The following is a 26,073-nucleotide window of genomic DNA, read 5'->3' as shown; positions in this document are numbered from 1 at the left end:
TACCAAATGTATTTTGGTTGGGTCATGGGACCAAGCTCTGATCCCATTATTGTTCGAATGTTTGGACAATGCCTACAATGCTCACTCCACGCCATAAACAATGCATGGAGATGCAGAGGGAATTCCACATTTGGGAACGATGACCCAAAGTGTATGGCAATGAGACTTGGCTAGACTCTTACCTGCAGCTTCCACAGGAAGTCCAGCCTGGCAGTCGACTCTACTTGCTGTGCGTGAAGGTACAGAGCCAGGACAAACACTGTGATTATAACTGGCGTCATGATCTTCAGAGAGACTTTTGAGAATAGTGGTGAACTGTTTGAAGGAAAGAAGTTGTTAAGATAATTAGTCAGTAAATAAATTGAAGGAGCCATGTTTTTCACCCAACTGAATCAAAAGAATTGTTCAGGATAGCAACAGGCACACATAGAATATTACAGCACAGTACAGGCCATTCGACCCATAATTTTGTGCCAACCTTTAAACCTACAGTACTCCATCATCAATCTACAGAGCACTCCATTTTTCATTCATCATGTGCCTATCAAAGAGTCTCTTAAATGTCCCTAATGTATGTCCATGCACCTACCACTCTCTGGGTAAAAAACCTACCTCAGCCAACCCCAATATATTTTCCTCCAATAACCTTAAAATGATGTCCCTCCCGTATTAGCCATTTCGGCCCTTCCACCAAGACACTCAGCCTCACAATCTACATCACACTGTTATAAGACTAATAAATGGTTCCCTCGCACAACAAATGGACTCATGAATTCACAATCTACCTTGTTATGATCATGTGCCTTATTGTTCAGCAGTACTGCACTTTCTATATAGCTGGTACACTTTATTCTCCATCCCTCAATGTAATGTAATAATTTGATCTGTATGAACACTGTGTAAAGCAAGTTTTCCACTGCATCTCAGTACTGGCAATAATAATCCATAATAAAATAATAGAAGTACCCACCACTAAACTTAAATGAAAGAAAGCACAACCCAGAAAAATGAAGAAATTATCACTACAGGTTAACCAAAGGAAAAGCATGGCCCTCCATGGAAGACATCCCCATGAACTGAGCAACAAGGAAGCATCAAACACCTGCCTTAGAGTTGGAGACCTCTTCTCAGAAACAGTGGAATTCTTGTGGCAATATCAGGTGGTTTAACACAAAGAGTTATCAAAAATACATAATAAAAGACCAACAAATTCAGACAATAAATGCATAAATGCCAAGAGAAACCAGAAACAATCCAACACAATTCCAGATCCTGTAGCAGTTTAACTCGGTTTAACTAGATCCTTTTTCAATCTGATTTCTTACACAGGCACAATCAAATGGCAAAATTTTGTTTTAAAATATAAACTCATAAAATACACCCTTACTATAAATACAAGCCTGATCCAGTTTTAGAGTCAGAGTCCTACAAATCATATTACCATTGATCAATTATTACAGATAGGACAATCCATGTTAACCATCCTGATATATCACAGGAAAAAAAAGCAAGAACTTACAGTACTTAATAGATATTGGCCTTCCAAACACACATAAAATACAGAATTCAGTAAGTGAAAAAGATCAGAAAGATGCTGAATTAAAAGGGGAAATTGAAAGACTATGGAACATGAACAGGGTGTACATTGTCCTGATAGTAATATCTACAACTGGTATCAACTCAAAGACACTACACAATAGTATTAAAAAATTAGGCATACATAGCAACATCTATGTATATCTCCAGAAAGCCACAATATTAAACCACTACAATAGTCCAAAAGTTCCTAGCAATTGAGAAATGAGTGTGCTTGGCTATGTATGTACCTCAGGTTTTACCTGCTTGTGCTGGTACTAATCCTAGTTACCAAAGCTTGGTTCACAGCTTTCTATGCTTTGGTGATTGAGCTCTTGTTGTGAGAATTTCTGAGGAGAAAAAAAGCCTGCATGCAATTGTACTATTCTTAAAATAAGTGAGGTAGCCTCTACTGTTTCCCTGGACAGAAAACTCCACAGCTCCACTGTCCTCCAAGAAAAGCAGTTTTGCCTCATCTCTGCGCAGTCTAGTCCCCGGAATTATAAGCCTGTCCTCTAGTTCTAGTCTTATTTACCAGTAGAAATAATTTTCCTATTTCTATCGTATCTATTCCTTTCATAATTTCTATAGGACACACTTTCATTCTTCTGTATTTCAGTGAGTACAGTCCCTGGTGACTCAATCTCTTCTCATAAACTAACACATTTATCTCTGGAACTTCCTCTGCTCTATCTCCAAAGCAAGTATACCTTTTCTCAAGAAAGAAGATCAGAACTGCACGTACCAGTAACTTGTAAAGTCGTAGCATAACCTCCCTGCTTTTAAATTCAATCCCTCTATCAATTAAGAACAATATTTCACTGCCTTCTTGATAACCTGTTACTCCTAAAAAAATTTGTGATGTAAGCACTTCCAAGTACCTCTGCACAACAGCATGTTGCAGTCTTTCACCATTTAAATAATCTGATCTTCTATTTTTCCTTCCAAAGTGGATGATCTCACATTTACCAATGTTGCACTCCATCTGTCATACCCTTGCCCACTCATTTAACCTATCTATATCCCCCTGCAGACTCTCAGCATCCCCTCTGTAATTTGCTTTTCTGCTCAGTTTGGTGTCATCAGCAAACTTAGATACTATACAGCCGGTGCCCTCTGTCATTTTGTTTTTGTATATCATGAACAGTTGCGGGTCCAGCAGTGACCCCTGACCACTCTACTCACCGCTGACTAACTAGTCCTTGGTCCGTGCTAATACATTACTCCTAACTCCATGCATCCTTAATGAGTGATGATTAAGGGCAGCATGGTACCATAGCGGTTGGCATTACGCTTTTCCGCACCAGTGATCCAGATTCAGTTACCGCTGCTTTCGTACATTCTCCTCGTGACCATGTGGATGTTCTGGTTTTCTCCCATGTTCCAAAGATGTATGTGTTAGGGTTAGTAAGTTGTGGACATGCTGTGTAGGCACCCAAAGCACAGTGACACTCACAAGCTGCACCCAGCACATATTTAGCTTGTGTTGGTCGTTGATGCAAATGATATTTTTCTCTGTATGTTTCAATGTACAGTACATATGACAAAAATAAGGCTAATTTTTTAAAAGTATTTTTGGTGATTATCATAGAAAAATTAATCTCAGGGTAGTATACAGTGACATATATGTACGTTGATGATAAATTTATTTTGAACTTTTTTCTATGACTGTTATATTTACATATCCAGTTTAGGAACACTGCATTTCATCTTTAAGAACAACATATCACTGTCAGCAAGTGCAATGGATTGAAGATGTTAAGAGGATTCATTCAGTGGAGCAACAAAGTGCTTATTTAACCACCAACACAAGTAATATAGATGACTAATAGTCAGCATTGATACCCTATTACTGCAGATAGACATGCGAAAATTAATGTGGGCTAAATTTGCCACTTAATTTCTGGTATAAGTTTACACATTACCCAACAACACTCACCAAGTCCACGTTTCATTCGAGGGGACGCTGAGGGTAAAGAAAGAAAATGGTTAGTAAAAATTTACAAACTGTAACATGGTAAGTTATACAGCAATGATCCCCAAATGGTGGCATTCAGTGGAAGAGTTTCCATGCAGTGATATGTTTAAAACACGGTCTTATAATTTCATTACATCTAGACCATGGAAGAGATCTTTGTTTTAATCAGATATCTACAGGCTGTTCCTAGGTATGAACGGGCTCTGTTCTTACAGAGGTTGATATTATCCCAAAGTTGGAAAATACACAAAAAACATTCAATATGCTAACTGTATCACCACAGTATTAATGGCAACAAAAGTATATAAGATGGATAAAATTGGTAAGTTGTTAAAATGGTTTGTTACTGTCACAGTGAAAATCTTTGTTTTGCATGTCATCTATAAAGATCAGTGCACTGAGGTATTATATAGGAAAAGCAATAACAGAATTCAGAACTAGGCTTCTGCCTTCTTTCGTTCTAGAAAAGGGTCTCAGCCCAAAACATCGACTGCTTATTCTCCTCCATTGGTGATACCTGGGTTGTTAAATCCCCTCAGCATTTTGAATGTGTTGCAAAAGAAGGCAGAATAGACTGTTATGGGAAACAGCAGTGCTGGGTCATGATGAGGTAGATGGTGAGGTCATGAGACCATCTTGACAAGAGAGAACAATTACTGAAAATAGTGAGATTTTGCAGTTTGAGGAACTAAAGTATTTATAAACTAAACTAAAATATAATAACTAAAAGTATAAACTAAAATTTAAAAATATTATAGCATCTTGTTCAGATGTAGGAATGGTCATGCTATGAAGTTGTTGGGTCCATCAGAACATCAGAGAATGTTACACCTGAACTTTGTTGATCATTTTTGGTCTAGAAACATCATACAGTCAGTGATCACTTCATTACATACCTGCTGTACCTAAGCCCATCTACTTCAAGGTTCAATACATTGTGTGTTCAGAGATGTATCTCTAAACACCATTGTAATGTGTATCACTTTCCCGTCAGTTTGAACCAGTCTGGCCATTCCCCTCTCACCTCTCTCAAGGTGTTTTCACCCACCGAACTATACATCACTGGATTTTTTTTAAAGCTTTTTGCACCTTTGTAAACTCTAGAGACTGTTGTGTGTGGAAATTCCAGGAAATCAGCAGTTTCTGAGCTACTCAAACCTCCCTGTCAGGCACCAACAATCCTTCCATGGTAAGTCATTTTGATCACATTTCTTCCCCATTCTGATGTTTGGCCTGAACAACAACTAAACCTCTGGACTATGTTGACATGATCTTATGCAGTGAGTGGCTGCCACATGATTGGCTGATTAGATATTTGCATTAACAAGCAGGTATAGAGGTGTACCTAATAAAGTGGCCACTGAGTTATAATAAACCTGATTCTGATTCTAAATGGGCTGGAACTGTTTCCCTAGGACTGTAAGGAGCTGAAGGGTGTCTTTATCGAAGTTTAGAAAATGATCAGGTGTACCTAATAAATTGGCCACTGATTGAATGTATATGTACTTTGACAAAAAAATTACTTTGAATTTTTAACATTCCTGAATAAAAAAGTGATAAAAAACACAGTACCAGTTTCACACATTTTCTTACAATATAGGAGTCCATTTGGTCCATCAAGGCTATGCTCTCTCAGAACCGACCCATTAGATTCATCCCTTAACTTCATACCCTTTAATTTTGATCTTCAGAAGACAGCATCCATCGCTGAGAACCCTCACCATCCAAAACATGCCCCCTTCACTTTACGACCATCAGGGTGGAGGTATAGGAGTCTGAAGATCCACACTCAGCGTTTCTTCCCCTGTGCTATCAAATTTCTGAACAATGCATGATCCATACACAGTACCTCGCTTTTCCTCTTGCACTAGTTATTTATTTATGAACAGGTGGTTAGAGTATGAATGAAAATGCTCTACTGAGAGCAGCCTGAATCCCTTCCTGATGAGCTCAATGCATTCTACAAACATTTTGACCAAAAGGACAGTCGAATGTCACCATAGAAAGCATCCTGTATGGATGCATCATGGCTTGCTGTGGCAACTGCCCTGTACTGACCATAAGAAGCTGCAGAGTTGTGGACACAGATCAGCACATCGTGGACACCAACCTCTCTTGCATGTACTTCTCACTGCCTTGCTAAAGCAGCCAGCATAATCAAAAACCCCAACCCCATCCAGCCCAGACTCTCTCTCTTCTCCCATCAGGCAGTGAGCTTAAAGGCACACACCAGCAGGCTCAAGGACAGCTTCTATCCTGCTGTTATCAGACTACTGACTGGCTCCCAGTATGATCAGATGGAGTCTTGCCCTCAAAATCTACCTCGTTAGGAGCTTGCATCTTATTATCTGTCTGCACTGCACTTTGTCTATTTATTTTGCATTGTTTTTGTTTTCCCTTGTATTACCTCACTGCACTGATGTGCTGAAATGATTTGTGTGGATGGCATGTAGAACAGTTTTTCACTGTATGTGTGCCAATAATAAACTTGTGACCATACCAAACAGATTATTTGAACTTTACCATTTGTGCAAGAGTTTCTGTTTGCAGCTTAACTGTTGTGTTCCCAGTCACCAGGGCAGTAAGGAGGAACTTTTTTAGCCACAGAGTGGTGTATCTGTGGAATGCTCTGCCACAGACTGTGGTGGAGGCCAAGTCCATGGGTGTATTTAAGGGGGAAGTTGATCGTTAGCTAAACAGTCAGGGCATCGAAGGATATGGTGAGAAGGCAGGTATATGGGATTAAGTAGGATCTAAGATCAGTCATGATGGAATGGCAGAACAGATATGATGGGCTGAATGGCCTAATTCTGCTGCTAAGTCTTATGGTCCTATGGACTTCTTTGTCTAGGAGCTCAGCAGGTCAGACAGCATCTGTGAAGGGAAATGGATGGTCAGTACTTTAGCTTCTGACCCTTCACCTGGACCTGTAAGTCCATAGAGTCCAGATGAAAGGCCTCGATCCAAAATGTTGACTGCCCATTTCCCTCCATAGATGCTGACTGACCAGCTGAGTTCCTCAAGTATTTTGCATTTCTCCAGGTTCCAACATCTGCAGAGTCTCTTGTGTTTCCATTTCTCTGTCTAAATTATGTTACCAAACTAGGAGTTATTCAAAACTCTCAATCAGGAGCATGAGTAGGCCACTTACTCCTTCAGCCTGCCCTACCATCTAATATTATTTTAATATCAATTCACATCACCCACGCTCCACCCTTGCTTGTCAATAACTAACCACCTCTGCCTTACAACTATTCAAAGTGCCTGCCCTTTAAACGTAGAACACTGAACATTACAGACAGTACAGGCCCTTTGGTCTATGATATTCTGCTAAGCCTTTAACCCATGCTAAGATCAATCTAACCTTTCCCTGCTATATAGCCCTCCATTTTTCTTTAACCCATGCCTATCTAAAAGTCTCTTCAATGTTCCTATCATATTTGTCTCTACCAGAACCCCTGGCAGTGAATTCCATGCACCCACTGCTCTCTGTGTAAAACAACACCATTAACATTCCCTCTACACTTTCCTATAAACAAAGTTATGTCCCCTCATAGCCATTTTCACCCTGGGAAAAATTCTCTGGATATCCACTTTATCATCTCTTATCATCTTATGCACCTCAATCACGCTCCTACCTTTCCTCATAAGAGAGTTCTCTAGTCCTGGCAAATCTCCTATGCACTCTCTCTAAAGCTTCCTATAATGAGGCGACCAGAACTGAACACAATACTCCAAATGTGGTGTAGTTTGAGATTTTTAGAGCTGAACAAGGACGCTGCAGAAGACAGTTCCAAAGACTCATGACCCTCTGAGAGAGAAAGAGAATCTCCATGATTTCAGAGGTGACAGTGTTTCCCTGAGCCAGAATTGGGTGACAAGCAGGTTGTGAGAAACTGAGACTGAACTGAGTGATAAGCTACCTGGAATCCCTCAGAAGGAAGATAAGTTTCATTGGGAATGAGTCAAAATTTGAAATAGCAAGTGTGTGAGAGAGAGAGAGAGAGAGAGAGAGAGAGAGAGAGAGAGAGAGAGAGAGAGAGAGAGAGAGAGAGAGAGAGAGAGAGAGAGAGGGAGAGGGAGAGGGAGAGGGAGAGGGGGAGAGAGAGAGAGAGAGAGAGAGAGAGAGAGAGACATCGTGGCAAGGCAGGAGCTATTTGTAAAGAAACAGTCTCATTGGGAGCGAGTTTTATTTGAGCCAATAAAAAGAAGGGAGGTGCAAACGAGGCAGCCATTGTTGGTGTGGGCCAGTGTTAGAATGGGAGGATTTGACTCAACAGTTTTGGTGAGAACAGGTTTGGGCAAGCACAGGCAGAGGTTCCAAGTAAGTTGATAGTTAAGTTTTTTTTTCTCTTTATTTGTCTACTAGTAAATAGATAGTACACTGAGAAAGGGTCCAGAGTTAGTGGTATGTTTGAGTGAGGTGTGGGAATTCTGGGAAACCTCTAGTCTCCCTGAGACCATGTTAGGGAACTGGAACTGCAGTTCAAAGACTGCAGGCTCTTGCAGGAGGCAGGTACCTGGGTGGCTTTCAGAATAAGGAAAGAGAATAGACAGCCAGTGCAGGGTAGCCCTGAGGCTGTTTCACTCAATAATAAGTACAGTCGGCCCTCCTTATCCGCAAGGGATTGGTTCCAGGACCTCCCACGGATACCAAAAAATGCAGATACTCACGTCCCTTATATAAAATGGTGCATATAACCTGTACACATCCTCCTGTAGATTACTTATAGTACCTAATACAATGTAAATGCTATGTAAATAGTTATTATACTGTAATGTTTAGAGAATATTGACAAGAAAAACTACATTCCTCTCGCTCACAACACAAGCAGCGAACGAACGAGATGCGAGGCGAACAATGATCAAACAATGAGTAAAACTTGTAATACCTGTACAGTAATTGCTACACTGTCTTGTTTAGGGAATAAGGACGCTTTGGAGGAGGGTCAATAATACTAAAGTCAGGAACTGTGGAGGTTGAGGGCTGAGGATCTTCAAGCGTTGAACGTTGAGACTTCAGAACTGCAGATGCTTTAGTTAGAAACATTGTTATAGGAAGCTGTCTCTTCTTTTTCTTTGCATCAGCAAACAAATCTTTCAAGGTAGCCTTTCTCTTCTGTGAGTTTCTTGAGCTCCTCTGGGGCTAATGCTGTGGCCTTGGCATTAGCCGATGCCAATTCTCCTGTGATCTTTACATTCTTGAGGCTGTAGTGCTTTACATAGCTAGCCAGCCATCCCTTACTAGACTTAAACTCTTTTCTCTTGCTCTCATCAACCCCGTCACAGTAGTGCTCATGGAGACTAAGAGCTTTTTCATGTATAATTTGGCCATCGACAGGGATATGCTTCTATGACATATCCTCTAGCCACACACTTAATGCTTTCTCAGTCTTCGCAAGCACTTTATCACGAATCAGAGAGATCAGTTTTGCCGCTGTACGGGCAGCACTAATATGAATTTCAGCTTCTTTCTGCTTTATTGTGCAAATGCTCGATTTGTTCTTACCAACCTTACAGCCCACTTCAGAAAGCGACATACCACTTTTCAAAAGATCTAATATTTCTACTTTCTTGGGCGAGAGATGACACTTTACCTTTACCTCTTAGCCTTTGAGGAATTGCGTTGACCATGTATTTGCTTCTTATGAGCCATTTTTTCACAGGAATCAAGTAGCAAACAAACGAGAGGTGAACAATGAGTGCTGGAAGAGCACTTCTGGGTTTATTCGATTCATTGTTGGTTGAATTCATGCATACGGAACTCACGGATAAGAAGGGCCGACTGTATATTGCTTTGAATACTGTTGGGGGCTGGGGGAAGACCTACCAGGGAAAAACTACAGTCAGCAAGTCCCTGGCACTAAGTCTGGCTCTGTGGCTCAGAGGAAAGGGAGAGAAGATGTGTGCAGTAGTTACGGGGGATTCCATAGTTAAGGGAGCAGACAGGAGGTTCTGTGGAGGTGAAAAAGGCACCTGGATGGTATATTGGTTCCAGAGAGCCAGGGTCAGGGATGTCTTGGATCAGGTCCACAGCATTGTAAAAGGGGGAAGGTGCGCAGCCAAAAGCCTTGGTACATATTGGCACCAATGACATAGGTACGAAATGGGAGGAAGCTGAAAAGCAGGCCATCCAGGGTAGTAATCTCTGGATTGCTACCTGAGCCATACGCCATGAGGGTACACATAGGATGATTTGGCAGGTGAATGTGTGGCTGAGGAATTGGTGCAGGGGGCAGGGTTTCAGATTTCTGGGGGTGGGATCTCTTCTGTACAAGGAGGATAGGTAACCCCAGAACCCAAGGGAGATCAATATCCTTGCAGCAGGTTTGTTAGATCTGTTGGGAAGGGCATAAAATAATTTGGCAGGGGCTTGGGAGCCGGAATGATGGGGCTAAGGATGGGGCAGTTGGTATACAAGTAGATGCAGCGTGTAGTGAGACTGTGAGGAAAGACAGGCAGATGACAGGGCAAAACTGTAGTCAGTGGGTTGAATTTAAGTGTAACAAGGGGTGGCTCTGTTGGTAAAAATCAAACTCTTAGAAAGAGGTGACATAGGATTAGAAGATGTGGAATCCTTGTGAGTAGAGTTAAGAAAATGCAAGGGTAAAAAAGACCCTGGTGGGAGTTGTATACAGGCCAGGATGTGGGATACAAATTACAACGGGAGATAGAAATGGCAAGTAAAAAGGGCAATGTTACAATAGTGATAGGGGATTTCAATCTGCAGGTAGACTGGGAAAATCTGGTTGGTGTTGGGTCCCAAGAGAGAATTTGTAGAATTGCTATGAGATGGTTTTAAGAGCAATGTGTGGATGAGCCCATTAGGGGAAAGACAATTTGGATTGGGTGTTATGCAATGAACCAAATTTGATTAGGGAGCTTAAAGTAAAGGAACCCTTAGGAGACAGTGATCATAATATGATAGAATTCACCTTGCAGTTTGAGAGGAGAAGGTAAAGTCAGATGTATCAGTATTACATATAGTAAAGGGAGTTACAGAGACATGAGAGGTGAGCTGGCCAGAGTTGATTGGAAGGGGACAGTAGTGGGGATGACAGCAAAAAAAAACAGTGGCTGGAGTTCCTGGGGGAAATTATGAAGGTGCAGGATAGATGCATTCGAAAAATGAAGTAGTATTCTAAAGGGAGGATGAAGCAACTGTGGCTGACAAGAGAAGTCAAAGATAGTAAAAAGGAAAAGAGAGCATATAATATAGCAAAAAATTATGGGAAGTTAGATGATTGGGAAGCTTTTAAAAACCAACAGAAAGCAACTAACAAAAGCCATGAGCGAAAAGATTAAACATGAAGGGAAGCTAGGCAATAATATAAGAAAGGATACCAAATGATTTATCAGATATATAGAGAGCAAAAGAGGGGCAAGAATGGATATTGGACCACTGGAAAATGACGCTGGGGAGGTAGCAATAGGGGACAAAGAAATGGCGGAGGAACTTAAGTATTTTTGTGCCTTCACTATGGCAGTATGGCAGAAATTCAAGTGTGTCAGAGGGCAGAAGTGAGTGTAGTTGCTATTACTAAGAAGAAGGTACTTGGGAAACTGTAAGGTCTGAAGGTAGATAAATCACCTGGACCAGATAGACTACACCACAGGATTTTGAATGAGCAGGTTGTGGAGACAGTGGAGGCATTAGTAATGATCTTTCAAGAACCACTAGAGGACTGAAAATTGCAAATGTCATTTCACTCTTTCGGAACGAGGGAAGCAGAAAAAAGGAAATTACAGCCAGTTAGCCATTCTTCAGTGGTTGGGAAGACATTGGAGTCCATCATTAAGGATGTAGTTTCGGGTACTTCGAGGCATTTGATAAAATAGGTCATAGTCAGCATGGTTTCTTCAAGGGGAGATCTTACCTGACAAATTTGTTAGAATTCTTTGAGGAATCAGAAGTCAAGATAGGCAAAGGAAAGTAAATAGATGTTTTTACTTGGATTTTCACAAGGCCTTTGACAAGGTGCCGCACATGAGAGTACTTACCAAGATAACAGGTTACTGGGAGAAGGCAAGAGAATGGGGAATAATAAATCCATCATGATGGAATGGTGGAGCAGACTCCATCAGATGAATGGCCTAATTCTACTCCTGTGTCTTCTGGTCTAATTAGAATGAGATTTGAATTGGGTCACAAATCGAGCCCTGCAGATTGCTAGGCCAGTAATCTTAAACATCACGCTACAGGACCCAGAAAATCTGCCCAACAACTTAAATTCACTAGAAAGAGGCGACATCAATGAGAGGTATGTATTACTCACAGACTATTGGCAATGATCAGCAGGTCCGCATTGTCAAAGAGGGTGACTCCAGGCACCTCCAACATTATGATGTATATCAGCTCAATGGTCAACATGAGGAAGAGCTTCCCGATACTGCTGATCTGTAGGAAGACAGCGCAGGCCAGCAAGCTCAACAGTACGCAGTAGGTGAAGTACTGGCCAGGGAAAGAGAGATGAATGGGTTAGTCAGCATCAACATCCTTAGGCAAATCAGCCATAGTTTCACCACTGGTGGAGTAGATATCAGAAGTAAATTTATTATCAACATATTATCACCATATTCTACCTTGAGATTCATTGTCTAGCAGGCACTTTCAGGAAAATAAAGAAATGCAATAGAATTTATGAAAACCTATACATAAAGACTGACAGACACACAACTAATGTGCAAAAGAAGACAAATGGTGCAAATAAAAATATATAAATCATTGAGTGTAGAGTCTCTAGGTTGTGGAATCTGAGCCGTGGTGCATGATGCTGTCCACATTGTTTTAGCAGCCCGATGGTTGAAGGGTAATAACTTCTAGAACCTAGTTGCATGGGTCCTGAGGCACCTGTGCTCAGGGCCAATGGTAGCAAGAAGAGTGCCTGGTCTGGATGATGAGAGTCCTTAATAATGGATGCTGCTTTCCTGTGACAGCGCACCATGTAAATGTGCTCGCTGGTGGGGAGAGCTTTGCCCGTAATGGACTGGGCTGTATCTACCACTTACTAGAGGCTTTTCCATTCTTGGGCATTGTTGTTTCCATAGCAGGCTGTGATACAACCTTACATTTGTTGAACTTTAGATGATATGCAAATCTATGCAAACTTCTGAGAAAATAGAGGCACTGCTGTGCTTTCTTTGGAATGACACTGAAAAGGACAGTTTCAGTATCTGCTCCCTCTACTTGTATGTAATACCACCCATTCACCAGTCACTAACACAAAAGAGCCATCACACAGGTTTACAAACTTAGCAGCAGAGGCTCTGGGCATTTTGCAAAACTTCAAAGACAGGGAGAAACTTTCCTTTATGGAACCTTCCACGATCCCCAGTGAGCGGTACAACCAGACGGTGGTTAAGGAGCAGGAGAGAGAGTGATGGCATGGTACTGTAGTGGTTAACATAAAGCTATTACAGCTCAAACAATCCGGGTTCAATTCTGCCACACCTGGTAAGGAGTTTGTACATTCTCCCCATACGTGTGCCGGTTTCTATGGGTGCTCCAGTTTCTTCCCACATTCCAAAGATGTATGGGTCAATAGTAAGAGGGATGTAATTACACGGTGTGAGGTCACTGGTCACAGGGGTGTAATTACACGGTGTGAGGTCACTGGTCACAGGGGTGTCATTACACGGTGTGAGGTCACTGGTCACAGGGGTGTAATTACACAGTGTGAGGTCACTGGTCACAGGGGTGTAATTACACAGTGTGAGGTCACTGGTCACAGGGGTGTAATTACACAGTGTGAGGTCACTGGTCACAGGGGTGTAATTACACGGTGTGAGGTCACTAGTCACAGGAGTGTCATTACACGGTGTGAGGCCACTGGTCACAGGGGTGTAATTACACAGTGTGAGGTCACTGGTCACAGGGGTCACAGGGGTGTAATTACATGGTGTGAGGTCACTGGTCACAGGGGTGTCATTACACGGTGTGAGGTCACTGGTCACAGGGGTGTAATTACACGGTGTGAGGTCACTGGTCACAGGGGTGTAATTACACAGTGTGAGGTCACTGGTCATAGGGGTCACAGGGATGTAATTACACAGTGTGAGGTCACTGGTCACAGGGGTCACAGGGGTGTAATTACATGGTGTGAGGTCACTGGTCACAGGGGTGTCATTACACGGTGTGAGGTCACTGGTCACAGGGGTGTAATTACACGGTGTGAGGTCACTGGTCACAGGGGTGTCATTACACGGTGTGAGGTCACTGGTCACAGGGGTGTAATTACACGGTGTGAGGTCACTAGTCACAGGAGTGTCATTACACGGTGTGAGGTCACTGGTCACAGGGGTGTAATTACACAGTGTGAGGTCACTGGTCACAGGGGTGTAATTACACAGTGTGAGGTCACTGGTCACAGGGGTGTAATTACACAGTGTGAGGTCACTGGTCACAGGGGTGTAATTACACAGTGTGAGGTCACTGGTCACAGGGGTGTAATTACACGGTGTGAGGTCACTGGTCACAGGGGTGTAATTACACGGTGTGAGGTCACTGGTCACAGGGGTGTCATTACACGGTGTGAGGTCACTGGTCACAGGGGTGTAATTACACGGTGTGAGGTCACTGGTCACAGGGGTGTCATTACACGGTGTGAGGTCACTGGTCACAGGGGTGTAATTACACGGTGTGAGGTCACTGGTCACAGGGGTGTAATTACACGGTGTGAGGTCACTGGTCACAGGGGTGTAATTACACAGTGTGAGGTCACTGGTCACAGGGGTGTAATTACACGGTGTGAGGTCACTGGTCACAGGGGTGTAATTACACGGTGTGAGGTCACTGGTCACAGGGGTGTAATTACACGGTGTGAGGTCACTGGTCACAGGGGTGTAATTACACAGTGTGAGGTCACTGGTCACAGGGGTGTAATTACACGGTGTGAGGTCACTGGTCACAGGGGTGTAATTACACCGTGTGAGGTCACAGGTCACAGGGGTCACAGGGGTGTAATTACATGGTGTGAGGTCACTGGTCACAGGGATGTAATTACACAGTGTGAGGTCACTGGTCACAGGGGTGTAATTACACAGTGTGAGGTCACTGGTCACAGGGGTCACAGGGGTGTAATTACATGGTGTGAGGTCACTGGTCACAGGGGTGTCATTACACGGTGTGAGGTCACTGGTCACAGGGGTGTAATTACACGGTGTGAGGTCACTGGTCACAGGGGTGTCATTACACGGTGTGAGGTCACTGGTCACAGGGGTGTAATTACACGGTGTGAGGTCACTGGTCACAGGAGTGTCATTACACGGTGTGAGGTCACTGGTCACAGGGGTGTAATTACACAGTGTGAGGTCACTGGTCACAGGGGTGTAATTACACAGTGTGAGGTCACTGGTCACAGGGGTGTAATTACACAGTGTGAGGTCACTGGTCACAGGGGTGTAATTACACGGTGTGAGGTCACTGGTCACAGGGGTGTAATTACACGGTGTGAGGTCACTGGTCACAGGGGTGTAATTACACGGTGTGAGGTCACTGGTCACAGGGGTGTCATTACACGGTGTGAGGTCACTGGTCACAGGGGTGTAATTACACGGTGTGAGGTCACTGGTCACAGGGGTGTCATTACACGGTGTGAGGTCACTGGTCACAGGGGTGTCATTACACGGTGTGAGGTCACTGGTCACAGGGGTGTAATTACACGGTGTGAGGTCACTGGTCACAGGGGTGTAATTACACGGTGTGAGGTCACTGGTCACAGGGGTGTAATTACACAGTGTGAGGTCACTGGTCACAGGGGTGTAATTACACAGTGTGAGGTCACTGGTCACAGGGGTGTAATTACACGGTGTGAGGTCACTGGTCACAGGGGTGTAATTACACAGTGTGAGGTCACTGGTCACAGGGGTGTAATTACATGGTGTGAGGTCACTGGTCACAGGGGTGTAATTACACAGTGTGAGGTCACTGGTCACAGGGGTGTAATTACACGGTGTGAGGTCACTGGTCACAGGGGTGTAATTACATGGTGTGAGGTCACTGGTCACAGGGGTGTAATTACACGGTGTGAGGTCACTGGTCACAGGGGTGTAATTACACCGTGTGAGGTCACTGGTCACAGGGGTCACAGGGGTGTAATTACATGGTGTGAGGTCACTGGTCACAGGGATGTAATTACACAGTGTGAGGTCACTGGTCACAGGGATGTAATTACACAGTGTGAGGTCACTGGTCACAGGGGTGTAATTACACAGTGTGAGGTCACTGGTCACAGGGGTGTAATTACACAGTGTGAGGTCACTGGTCACAGGGGTGTAATTACACGGTGTGAGGTCACTGGTCACAGGGGTGTAATTACACAGTGTGAGGTCACTGGTCACAGGGGTGTAATTACACGGTGTGAGGTCACTGGTCACAGGGGTGTCATTACACAGTGTGAGGTCACTGGTCACAGGGGTGTCATTACACGGTGTGAGGTCACTGGTCACAGGGGTGTAATTACACAGTGTGAGGTCACTGGTCACAGGGGTGTAATTACACGGTGTGAGGTCACTGGTCACAGGGGTGTAATTACACGGTGTGAGGTCACTGGTCACAGGGGTGTAATTACACGGTGTGAGGTCACTGGTCACAGGGGTGTAATTACACGGTGTGAGGTCACTGGTCACAGGGGTGTAATTACACGGTGTGAGGTCACTGGTCACAGGGGTGTAATTACACGGTGTGAGGTCACTGGTCACAGGGGTGTAATTACACGGTGTGAGGTCACTGGTCACAGGGGTGTAATTACACAGTGTGAGGTCACTGGTCACAGGGGTGTAATTACACGGTGTGAGGTCACTGGTCACAGGGGTGTCATTACACGGTGTGAGGTCACTGGTCACAGGGGTGTCATTACACGGTGTGAGGTCACTGGTCACAGGGGTGTAATTACACGGTGTGAGGTCACTGGTCACAGGGGTGTAATTACACGGTGTGAGGTCACTGGTCACAGGGGTGTAATTACACGGTGTGAGGTCACTGGTCACAGGGGTGTAATTACACAGTGTGAGGTCACTGGTCACAGGGGTGTAATTACACGGTGTGAGGTCACTGGTCACAGGGGTGTAATTACACGGTGTGAGGTCACTGGTCACAGGGGTGTAATTACACGGTGTGAGGTCACTGGTCACAGGGGTGTAATTACACGGTGTGAGGTCACTGGTCACAGGGGTGTAATTACACGGTGTGAGGTCACTGGTCACAGAGGTGTAATTACACGGTGTGAGGTCACTGGTCACAGGGGTGTAATTACACGGTGTGAGGTCACTGGTCACAGGGGTGTAATTACACGGTGTGAGGTCACTGGTCACAGGGGTGTAATTACACGGTGTGAGGTCACTGGTCACAGGGGTGTAATTACACGGTGTGAGGTCACTGGTCACAGGGGTGTAATTACACGGTGTGAGGTCACTGGTCACAGGGGTGTAATTACACGGTGTGAGGTCACTGGTCACAGGGGTGTAATTACACGGTGTGAGGTCACTGGTCACAGGGGTGTAATTACACGGTGTGAGGTCACTGGTCACAGGGGTGTAATTACACGGTGTGAGGTCACTGGTCACAGGGGTGTAATTACACGGTGTGAGGTCACTGGTCACAGGGGTGTAATTACACGGTGTGAGGTCACTGGTCACAGGGGTGTAATTACACGGTGTGAGGTCACTGGTCACAGGGGTGTAATTACACGGTGTGAGGTCACTGGTCACAGGGGTGTAATTACACGGTGTGAGGTCACTGGTCACAGGGGTGTAATTACACGGTGTGAGGTCACTGGTCACAGGGGTGTAATTACACGGTGTGAGGTCACTGGTCACAGGGGTGTAATTACACAGTGTGAGGTCACTGGTCACAGGGGTGTAATTACACGGTGTGAGGTCACTGGTCACAGGGGTGTAATTACACAGTGTGAGGTCACTGGTCACAGGGGTGTAATTACACGGTGTGAGGTCACTGGTCACAGGGGTGTAATTACACGGTGTGAGGTCACTGGTCACAGGGGTGTAATTACACGGTGTGAGGTCACTGGTCACAGGGGTGTAATTACACGGTGTGAGGTCACTGGTCACAGGGGTGTAATTACACGGTGTGAGGTCACTGGTCACAGGGGTGTAATTACACGGTGTGAGGTCACTGGTCACAGGGGTGTAATTACACGGTGTGAGGTCACTGGTCACAGGGGTGTAATTACACGGTGTGAGGTCACTGGTCACAGGGGTGTAATTACACGGTGTGAGGTCACTGGTCACAGGGGTGTAATTACACAGTGTGAGGTCACTGGTCACAGGGGTGTAATTACACGGTGTGAGGTCACTGGTCACAGGGATGTAATTACACGGTGTGAGGTCACTGGTCACAGGGGTGTAATTACACGGTGTGAGGTCACTGGTCACAGGGGTGTAATTACACGGTGTGAGGTCACTGGTCACAGGGGTGTAATTACACAGTGTGAGGTCACTGGTCACAGGGGTGTAATTACACAGTGTGAGGTCACTGGTCACAGGGGTGTAATTACACGGTGTGAGGTCACTGGTCACAGGGGTGTCATTACACAGTGTGAGGTCACTGGTCACAGGGGTGTCATTACACGGTGTGAGGTCACTGGTCACAGGGGTGTAATTACACAGTGTGAGGTCACTGGTCACAGGGGTGTAATTACACGGTGTGAGGTCACTGGTCACAGGGGTGTAATTACACGGTGTGAGGTCACTGGTCACAGGGGTGTAATTACACGGTGTGAGGTCACTGGTCACAGGGGTGTAATTACACGGTGTGAGGTCACTGGTCACAGGGGTGTAATTACACGGTGTGAGGTCACTGGTCACAGGGGTGTAATTACACGGTGTGAGGTCACTGGTCACAGGGGTGTAATTACACGGTGTGAGGTCACTGGTCACAGGGGTGTAATTACACAGTGTGAGGTCACTGGTCACAGGGGTGTAATTACACGGTGTGAGGTCACTGGTCACAGGGGTGTCATTACACGGTGTGAGGTCACTGGTCACAGGGGTGTCATTACACGGTGTGAGGTCACTGGTCACAGGGGTGTAATTACACGGTGTGAGGTCACTGGTCACAGGGGTGTAATTACACGGTGTGAGGTCACTGGTCACAGGGGTGTAATTACACGGTGTGAGGTCACTGGTCACAGGGGTGTAATTACACAGTGTGAGGTCACTGGTCACAGGGGTGTAATTACACGGTGTGAGGTCACTGGTCACAGGGGTGTAATTACACGGTGTGAGGTCACTGGTCACAGGGGTGTAATTACACGGTGTGAGGTCACTGGTCACAGGGGTGTAATTACACGGTGTGAGGTCACTGGTCACAGGGGTGTAATTACACGGTGTGAGGTCACTGGTCACAGAGGTGTAATTACACGGTGTGAGGTCACTGGTCACAGGGGTGTAATTACACGGTGTGAGGTCACTGGTCACAGGGGTGTAATTACACGGTGTGAGGTCACTGGTCACAGGGGTGTAATTACACGGTGTGAGGTCACTGGTCACAGGGGTGTAATTACACGGTGTGAGGTCACTGGTCACAGGGGTGTAATTACACGGTGTGAGGTCACTGGTCACAGGGGTGTAATTACACGGTGTGAGGTCACTGGTCACAGGGGTGTAATTACACGGTGTGAGGTCACTGGTCACAGGGGTGTAATTACACGGTGTGAGGTCACTGGTCACAGGGGTGTAATTACACGGTGTGAGGTCACTGGTCACAGGGGTGTAATTACACGGTGTGAGGTCACTGGTCACAGGGGTGTAATTACACGGTGTGAGGTCACTGGTCACAGGGGTGTAATTACACGGTGTGAGGTCACTGGTCACAGGGGTGTAATTACACGGTGTGAGGTCACTGGTCACAGGGGTGTAATTACACGGTGTGAGGTCACTGGTCACAGGGGTGTAATTACACGGTGTGAGGTCACTGGTCACAGGGGTGTAATTACACGGTGTGAGGTCACTGGTCACAGGGGTGTAATTACACAGTGTGAGGTCACTGGTCACAGGGGTGTAATTACACGGTGTGAGGTCACTGGTCACAGGGGTGTAATTACACAGTGTGAGGTCACTGGTCACAGGGGTGTAATTACACGGTGTGAGGTCACTGGTCACAGGGGTGTAATTACACGGTGTGAGGTCACTGGTCACAGGGGTGTAATTACACGGTGTGAGGTCACTGGTCACAGGGGTGTAATTACACGGTGTGAGGTCACTGGTCACAGGGGTGTAATTACACGGTGTGAGGTCACTGGTCACAGGGGTGTAATTACACGGTGTGAGGTCACTGGTCACAGGGGTGTAATTACACGGTGTGAGGTCACTGGTCACAGGGGTGTAATTACACGGTGTGAGGTCACTGGTCACAGGGGTGTAATTACACGGTGTGAGGTCACTGGTCACAGGGGTGTAATTACACAGTGTGAGGTCACTGGTCACAGGGGTGTAATTACACGGTGTGAGGTCACTGGTCACAGGGGTGTAATTACACGGTGTGAGGTCACTGGTCACAGGGGTGTAATTACACGGTGTGAGGTCACTGGTCACAGGGGTGTAATTACACAGTGTGAGGTCACTGGTCACAGGGGTGTAATTACACGGTGTGAGGTCACTGGTCACAGGGGTGTAATTACACGGTGTGAGGTCACTGGTCACAGGGATGTAATTACACAGTGTGAGGTCACTGGTCACAGGGGTCACAGGGGTGTAATTACATGGTGTGAGGTCACTGGTCACAGGGGTGTAATTACACAGTGTGAGGTCACTGGTCACAGGGGTGTAATTACACGGTGTGAGGTCACTGGTCACAGGGGTGTAATTACATGGTGTGAGGTCACTGGTCAGGGGTGTAATTACACAGTGTGAGGTCACTGGTCACAGGGGTGTAATTACACGGTGTGAGGTCACTGGTCACAGGGGTGTAATTACACAGTGTGAGGTCACTGGTCACAGGGGTGTCATTACACGGTGTGAGGTCACTGGTCACAGGGGTGTAATTACACAGTGTGAGGTCACTGGTCACAGGGGTGTCATTACACGGTGTGAGGTCACTGGTCACAGGGGTGTAATTACACGGTGTGAGGTCACTGGTCACAGGGATGTAATTACACAGTGTGAGGTCACTGGTCACAGGGGTGTAATTACACAGTGTGAGGTCACTGGTCACAGGGATGTCATTACACAGTGTGAGGTCACTGGTCACAGGGGTGTAATTACACGGTGTGAGGTCACTGGTCACAGGGATGTCATTACACAGTGTGAGGTCACTGGTCACAGGGGTGTCATTACACGGTGTGAGGTCACTGGTCACAGGGGTGTAATTACACGGTGTGAGGTCACTGGTCACAGGGATGTAATTACACAGTGTCAGGTCACTGGTCACAGGGGTGTAATTACACAGTGTGAGGTCACTGGTCACAGGGGTGTAATTACACAGTGTGTGGTCACTGGTCACAGGGGTGTAATTACACGGTGTGAGGTCACTGGTCACAGGGATGTAATTACACGGTGTGAGGTCACTGGTCACAGGGATGTAATTACACAGTGTGAGGTCACTGGTCACAGGGGTCACAGGGGTGTAATTACACAGTGTGAGCTCACTGGGACCAGAAAGATATGTTACTGCAATGTATCTCTACACAAACAAACTGAACCTGATGTGCTCAATGGCCTCTTTCTGTGCTGTAAAAAGAAAACTACACTGAGGCAGGAGCAAGACAGTCACAGTTTCAATTGTCATGCTGGTTTACAACCTCATCTTCAGTTTGATAAATTTAATAAATTTGACCCGGGGATTCACAAGAGGCAAATATTGTTTTTGCATCTACACTTATGACCTCCTAAGTCTTCAATATGCCACCACTTCCATGCACAGTGTGAGAAAATTTGACGAACTTCCATAGTTGCCCAGATCCTTTACTGGTTGCATCACAGCTGGAATGGATACACCAGAACTAAAAAGCCTACAAACAGTGGTGTACGCAGCCCAGGTCATCACAGTAAAAACCCTCCCCACCACTGATCACATCTGCAAGGAGCTGTGCCACTAGAAAGCAGCGTCCATCATCAAAGACCCCCACCATCCAGGCTAAGTTCTCTTCTTACTGCTGCAATTGGGAAGGAATTTCAGGGGCCTTAAGTTCCACAGCACCGTTCAGGAACCGTTATTATCCTTCAACCATCAAACTCCTGAGCCAGCACGGATAACTTCACTCACCTTGCCAGTAAACTGATCACTGAGCACAGTCTCTGCACTCAATTTCAAGGATCTACAACTCATGTCCTCAGTTTTTGTATGTATGTATGCATTTACAGTGGCATGCAAAAGTTTGGGCACCCTGGTCAAAATTTCTGTTACTGTGAATAGCTAAGCGAGTAAAAGATGACCTGATTTCCAAAAGACATAAAGTTAAAGATGACACATTACTTTAATATTTTAAGCAAGATTACTTTTTTATTTCCACCTTTTACATTTTCAAAATAACAAAAAATGAAAAGGGCCCAAAGCAAGTTTGGGCACCCTGCATGGTCAGTACTTAGTAACACCCCCTTTGGCAAGTATCACAGCTTGTAAACGCTTTCTGTAGCCAGCTAAGAGTCTTTCAATTCTTGTTTGGGGGATTTTCACCCATTCTGCCTTGCAAAAGGCTTCTAGTTCTGTAAGATTCTTGGGCAGTCTTGCATGCACTGCTCTTTTGAGGTTGAGACATAGATTTTCAATGATGTTTAGGATGGGGTCTGTGAGGGCCATGGCAAAACATTCAGCTTGTGCCTCTTGAGGTAGTCGATTGTGGATTTTGAGGTGTGTTTAGGATCATTATCCTGTTGTACAGTGGTCCCCAAACACTGGGCCACAAAGCATGTGCTACCAGGCCGCGAGGAAACAATATGAGTCAGCTGCAACTTTCCTCATTCCCTGTCATGCCCACTGTTGAACTTGAACGCATGCAAGGTCATTAGTCGTCTAAATGCAGTGATACCCTGGCGCCAGGGATCACTGGTTGACCTCGGGTAACTGGCTGCTTTGCGCAGCTGGCGAGAAGTGCCGTTGCTACTGGCCTGGAGTGCGAACAGATGGGTGCCATCTCTAAACTTGTTTAGCACACTGAATGTTCGTGGGGAACCTGGTGCTACAATACTCGCAGACGACTAATTTGCGCTCAGGGTTTCGTAAGTAGTAGAGCAGCTACCTCACTGCGATCTACTGAAAGTCATCCCTCAGGCCAAACTCTTGTCGGCTGATAGATCCATCCTACCTACTGGGGGGTGGGGGGGGGGGGTGCTGGTGCACACCCTGTCACACTCCTCCTTGCTCAGTCACCCTTTCCGGACTGCAACCGCTGCGACCACGGCACAGGGACCTCCAGCCTTTACCTTTTCCTCTCACTCCACCCACGACCAGCTGCACCTGGCCAAGGTGTCTGGTGGCGGGTGGGCAGGAAGCTGGAGTTTGGGCCTGGAGGCTGTCTAATGAGGCAATGAAGCCCTCAAAACTGCTTCGGCACCTTGAGTCCAAGCACCCTGCACTTAAAGACAAACCCACTGAGTTTTTTTGAGCAGAAAAAACATGAGCAAGCGGGACAGAAGCAAGTGCTGACAGCCACGAAAACTAAATTGCGGAATAACTGGACATAAGGAACCCCCTTCAAGTATCGCTGTCCCCCATTGCCCCTCAGTGGGACCGTCTTGTTGCACAGAAACAAGCCCAGGGCTCCCACTGATTCAGCAATATTGGTTTTAATGATTTTATATGCTCATACAAGGAAAATATGCGCTGTGTGTTTAATATCCAAACATTACTTAAAATGATATGATGCTATTGACTTATAATTGACTTATCACTATATTCATGTGAGGAAAATATGTGCTGTGTTTAATATTAAATTCATTAAATTCGTTAGATAAACCCTTTTAGAAACGAAATTGAATGTATTAGCCACTTCTAAGTGACTTATAGTTGACTTAGCACCTATATTCTGGTCGTGATTAACACCCCACCTCCCTTGTCGGCTGGTCCGCAAGAACATTGTCAATATTAAACTGGTCCACGGTGCTAATAAAGTTGGTGACCTCTGTTGTTGTAGAAGCCGTCTTTTCATCTTCAGCTTTTTACAGATGGTGTGATGTTTGTTTCCAGAATTTGCTGGTATTTAATTGAATTCATTCTTCCCTCTACCAGTGAAATGTTCCCCGTGCCACTGGCTGCAACACAAGTCCAAAGCATGATCGATCCATCCCCATGCTTAACAGTTGGAGAGGTGTTCTTTTCATGAAATTCTGCACCCTTTTTACTCCAAACATACCTTTGCTCATTGCGGCCAAAAAGTTCTATTTTAGCTTCATCAGTCCACAAGACTTGTTTCCAAAATGCATCAGGCTTGTTTAGATGTTCCTTTGCAAACTTCTGATGCTGAATTTTGTGGTGAAGATGCAGGAAAGGTTTTATTCTGATGACTCTTCTAAGAAAGTCATATTTGTGCAGGTGTCACTGCACAGTAGAATAGTGCACCACCACTCCAGAGTCTGCTAAATCTTCCTGAAGGTCTTTTGCAGTCAAACGGGGGTTTTGATTTGCCTTTCTAGCAATCCTAAGACGCAGTTCTCTCGGAAAATTTTCTAGGTCTTCCAGACTTCAACTTGACCTCCACCGTTCCTGTTAACTGCCATTTCTTAATTACACTATGAACTGAGGAAACAGCTACCTGAAAACGCTTTATTATCTTCTTATAGCTTTCTCCTGCTTTGTGGGCATCATTTATATTAATTTTCAGAGTGCTAGGCAGCTGCTTAGAGGAGCCCATGGCTGCTGATCGTTGGGACAAGGTTTGAGGAGTCAGTATTTATTAAGCTTTGAAATTTGCATCACCTGGCCTTTCCTAATGATGACTGTGAACAAGCTAATTAAGGTTTGAGACCTTGGTAAAAGTTATCTGAGAGCTCAAATCTCTTGGGGTGCCCAAACTTTTGCATGGTGCTGCTTTCCTTTTTCTCACTCTAAAATTGTACAAAACAAAAATAATACACTAACCTTGCTAAAAACGTTGAAAAGAATAACTTTATGACTTTTGGAGATCAGTTTATTTTCTACTCACTTAACTATTCACAGAAACAGAAATTTTGACCAGGGGTGCCCATACTTTTGCATGCCACTGTAACTATTTATTTAATTGGCACATTGGTTGTTTGTCAGTTTTTGTGTGTAGTTTTTCAATTGCATTTTTTGTTCTACTGTGAATGCCTGCAAGTAAATAAATCTCAGGGTGACATATATGTATTTTAATAATTATTTTACTTTCAACTGAATCCCAAGATTCTGCACATGGATTGTCTACTGCCAAGAAATTTCTTCTCAACTCACTCCAAAGTGAATGCTTTCTAAAGAGACTATGAAACCTGATTTCAGACATCAGCCAGGAAACTTTTGACAGTAGCAACAAAGTGAGCTTAATTTTCTTTCCAAGGATTATTCCCATTCCACAATCCTGGCAATCAACTGGGTGCATCTAGCATCCTGTTGGATGCTGTGTGTGTGTTGTTCTGCTGAACACTGTTGGATGCTGTGTGTGTGCTGTTCTGCTGAACACTGTTGGATGCTGTGTGTGTGCTGTTCTGCTGAACACTGTTGGATGCTGTGCGTGTGCTGTTCTGCTGAACACTGTTGGATGCTGTGCGTGTGTTGTTCTGCTGAACACTGTTGGATGCTGTGTGTGTGTTGTTCTGCTGAACACTGTTGGCTGCTGTGTGTGTGCTGTTCTGCTGAACACTGTTGGATGCTGTCTGTGTGCTGTTCTGCTGAACACTGTTGGATGCTGTGCGTGTGCTGTTCTGCTGAACACTGTTGGATGCTGTGCGTGTGCTGTTCTGCTGAACACTGTTGGATGCTGTGCGTGTGCTGTTCTGCTGAACACTGTTGGATGCTGTGCGTGTGCTGTTCTGCTGAACACTGTTGGATGCTGTGCGTGTGCTGTTCTGCTGAACACTGTTGGATGCTGTGCGTGTGCTGTTCTGCTGAACACTGTTGGATGCTGTGCGTGTGCTGTTCTGCTGAACACTGTTGGCATGCTGTGCGTGTGCTGTTCTGCTGAACACTGTTGGATGCTGTGCGTGTGCTGTTCTGCTGAACACTGTTGGATGCTGTGCGTGTGTTGTTCTGCTGAACACTGTTGGATGCTGTCTGTGTGCTGTTCTGCTGAACACTGTTGGATGCTGTCTGTGTGCTGTTCTGCTGAACACTGTTGGATGCTGTCTGTGTGCTGTTCTGCTGAACACTGTTGGATGCTGTGCGTGTGCTGTTCTGCTGAACACTGTTGGATGCTGTGCGTGTGCTGTTCTGCTGAACACTGTTGGATGCTGTGCGTGTGTTGTTCTGCTGAACACTGTTGGATGCTGAGCGTGTGTTGTTCTGCTGAACACTGTTGGATGCTGTGCGTGTGTTGTTCTGCTGAACACTGTTGGATGCTGTGCGTGTGTTGTTCTGCTGAACACTGTTGGCATGCTGTGTGTGTGCTGTTCTGCTG

The 26,073-nt window shown here is 45.3% G+C and overlaps 1 protein-coding gene across 3 annotated transcripts in view; it reads right to left on the bottom strand.

Annotated features, from left to right (window-relative positions):
- Window positions 1-26,073, bottom strand: part of adcy5 (adenylate cyclase 5) — a 469,096-nt gene that overhangs the window by 41,813 nt on the left and 401,210 nt on the right. For all 3 annotated transcript variants that reach the window (XM_059967665.1, XM_059967666.1, XM_059967667.1), the window contains 3 exons: window positions 11,830-12,005; window positions 3,515-3,541; window positions 183-315 (listed from right to left, as the gene is read on the bottom strand). In XM_059967665.1, the coding sequence (XP_059823648.1) occupies window positions 183-315; window positions 3,515-3,541; window positions 11,830-12,005 (336 nt within the window). The remainder of the gene's footprint in view (window positions 1-182; window positions 316-3,514; window positions 3,542-11,829; window positions 12,006-26,073) is intronic.

The sequence above is a fragment of the Hypanus sabinus genome, chromosome 4 (genome assembly GCF_030144855.1).
Source record: "Hypanus sabinus isolate sHypSab1 chromosome 4, sHypSab1.hap1, whole genome shotgun sequence".
In the NCBI taxonomy this organism is placed as follows: domain Eukaryota; kingdom Metazoa; phylum Chordata; class Chondrichthyes; order Myliobatiformes; family Dasyatidae; genus Hypanus; species Hypanus sabinus.
Note: the sequence above shows the minus strand (reverse complement) of the source record. Positions and strands in the feature narration are given on the sequence as shown.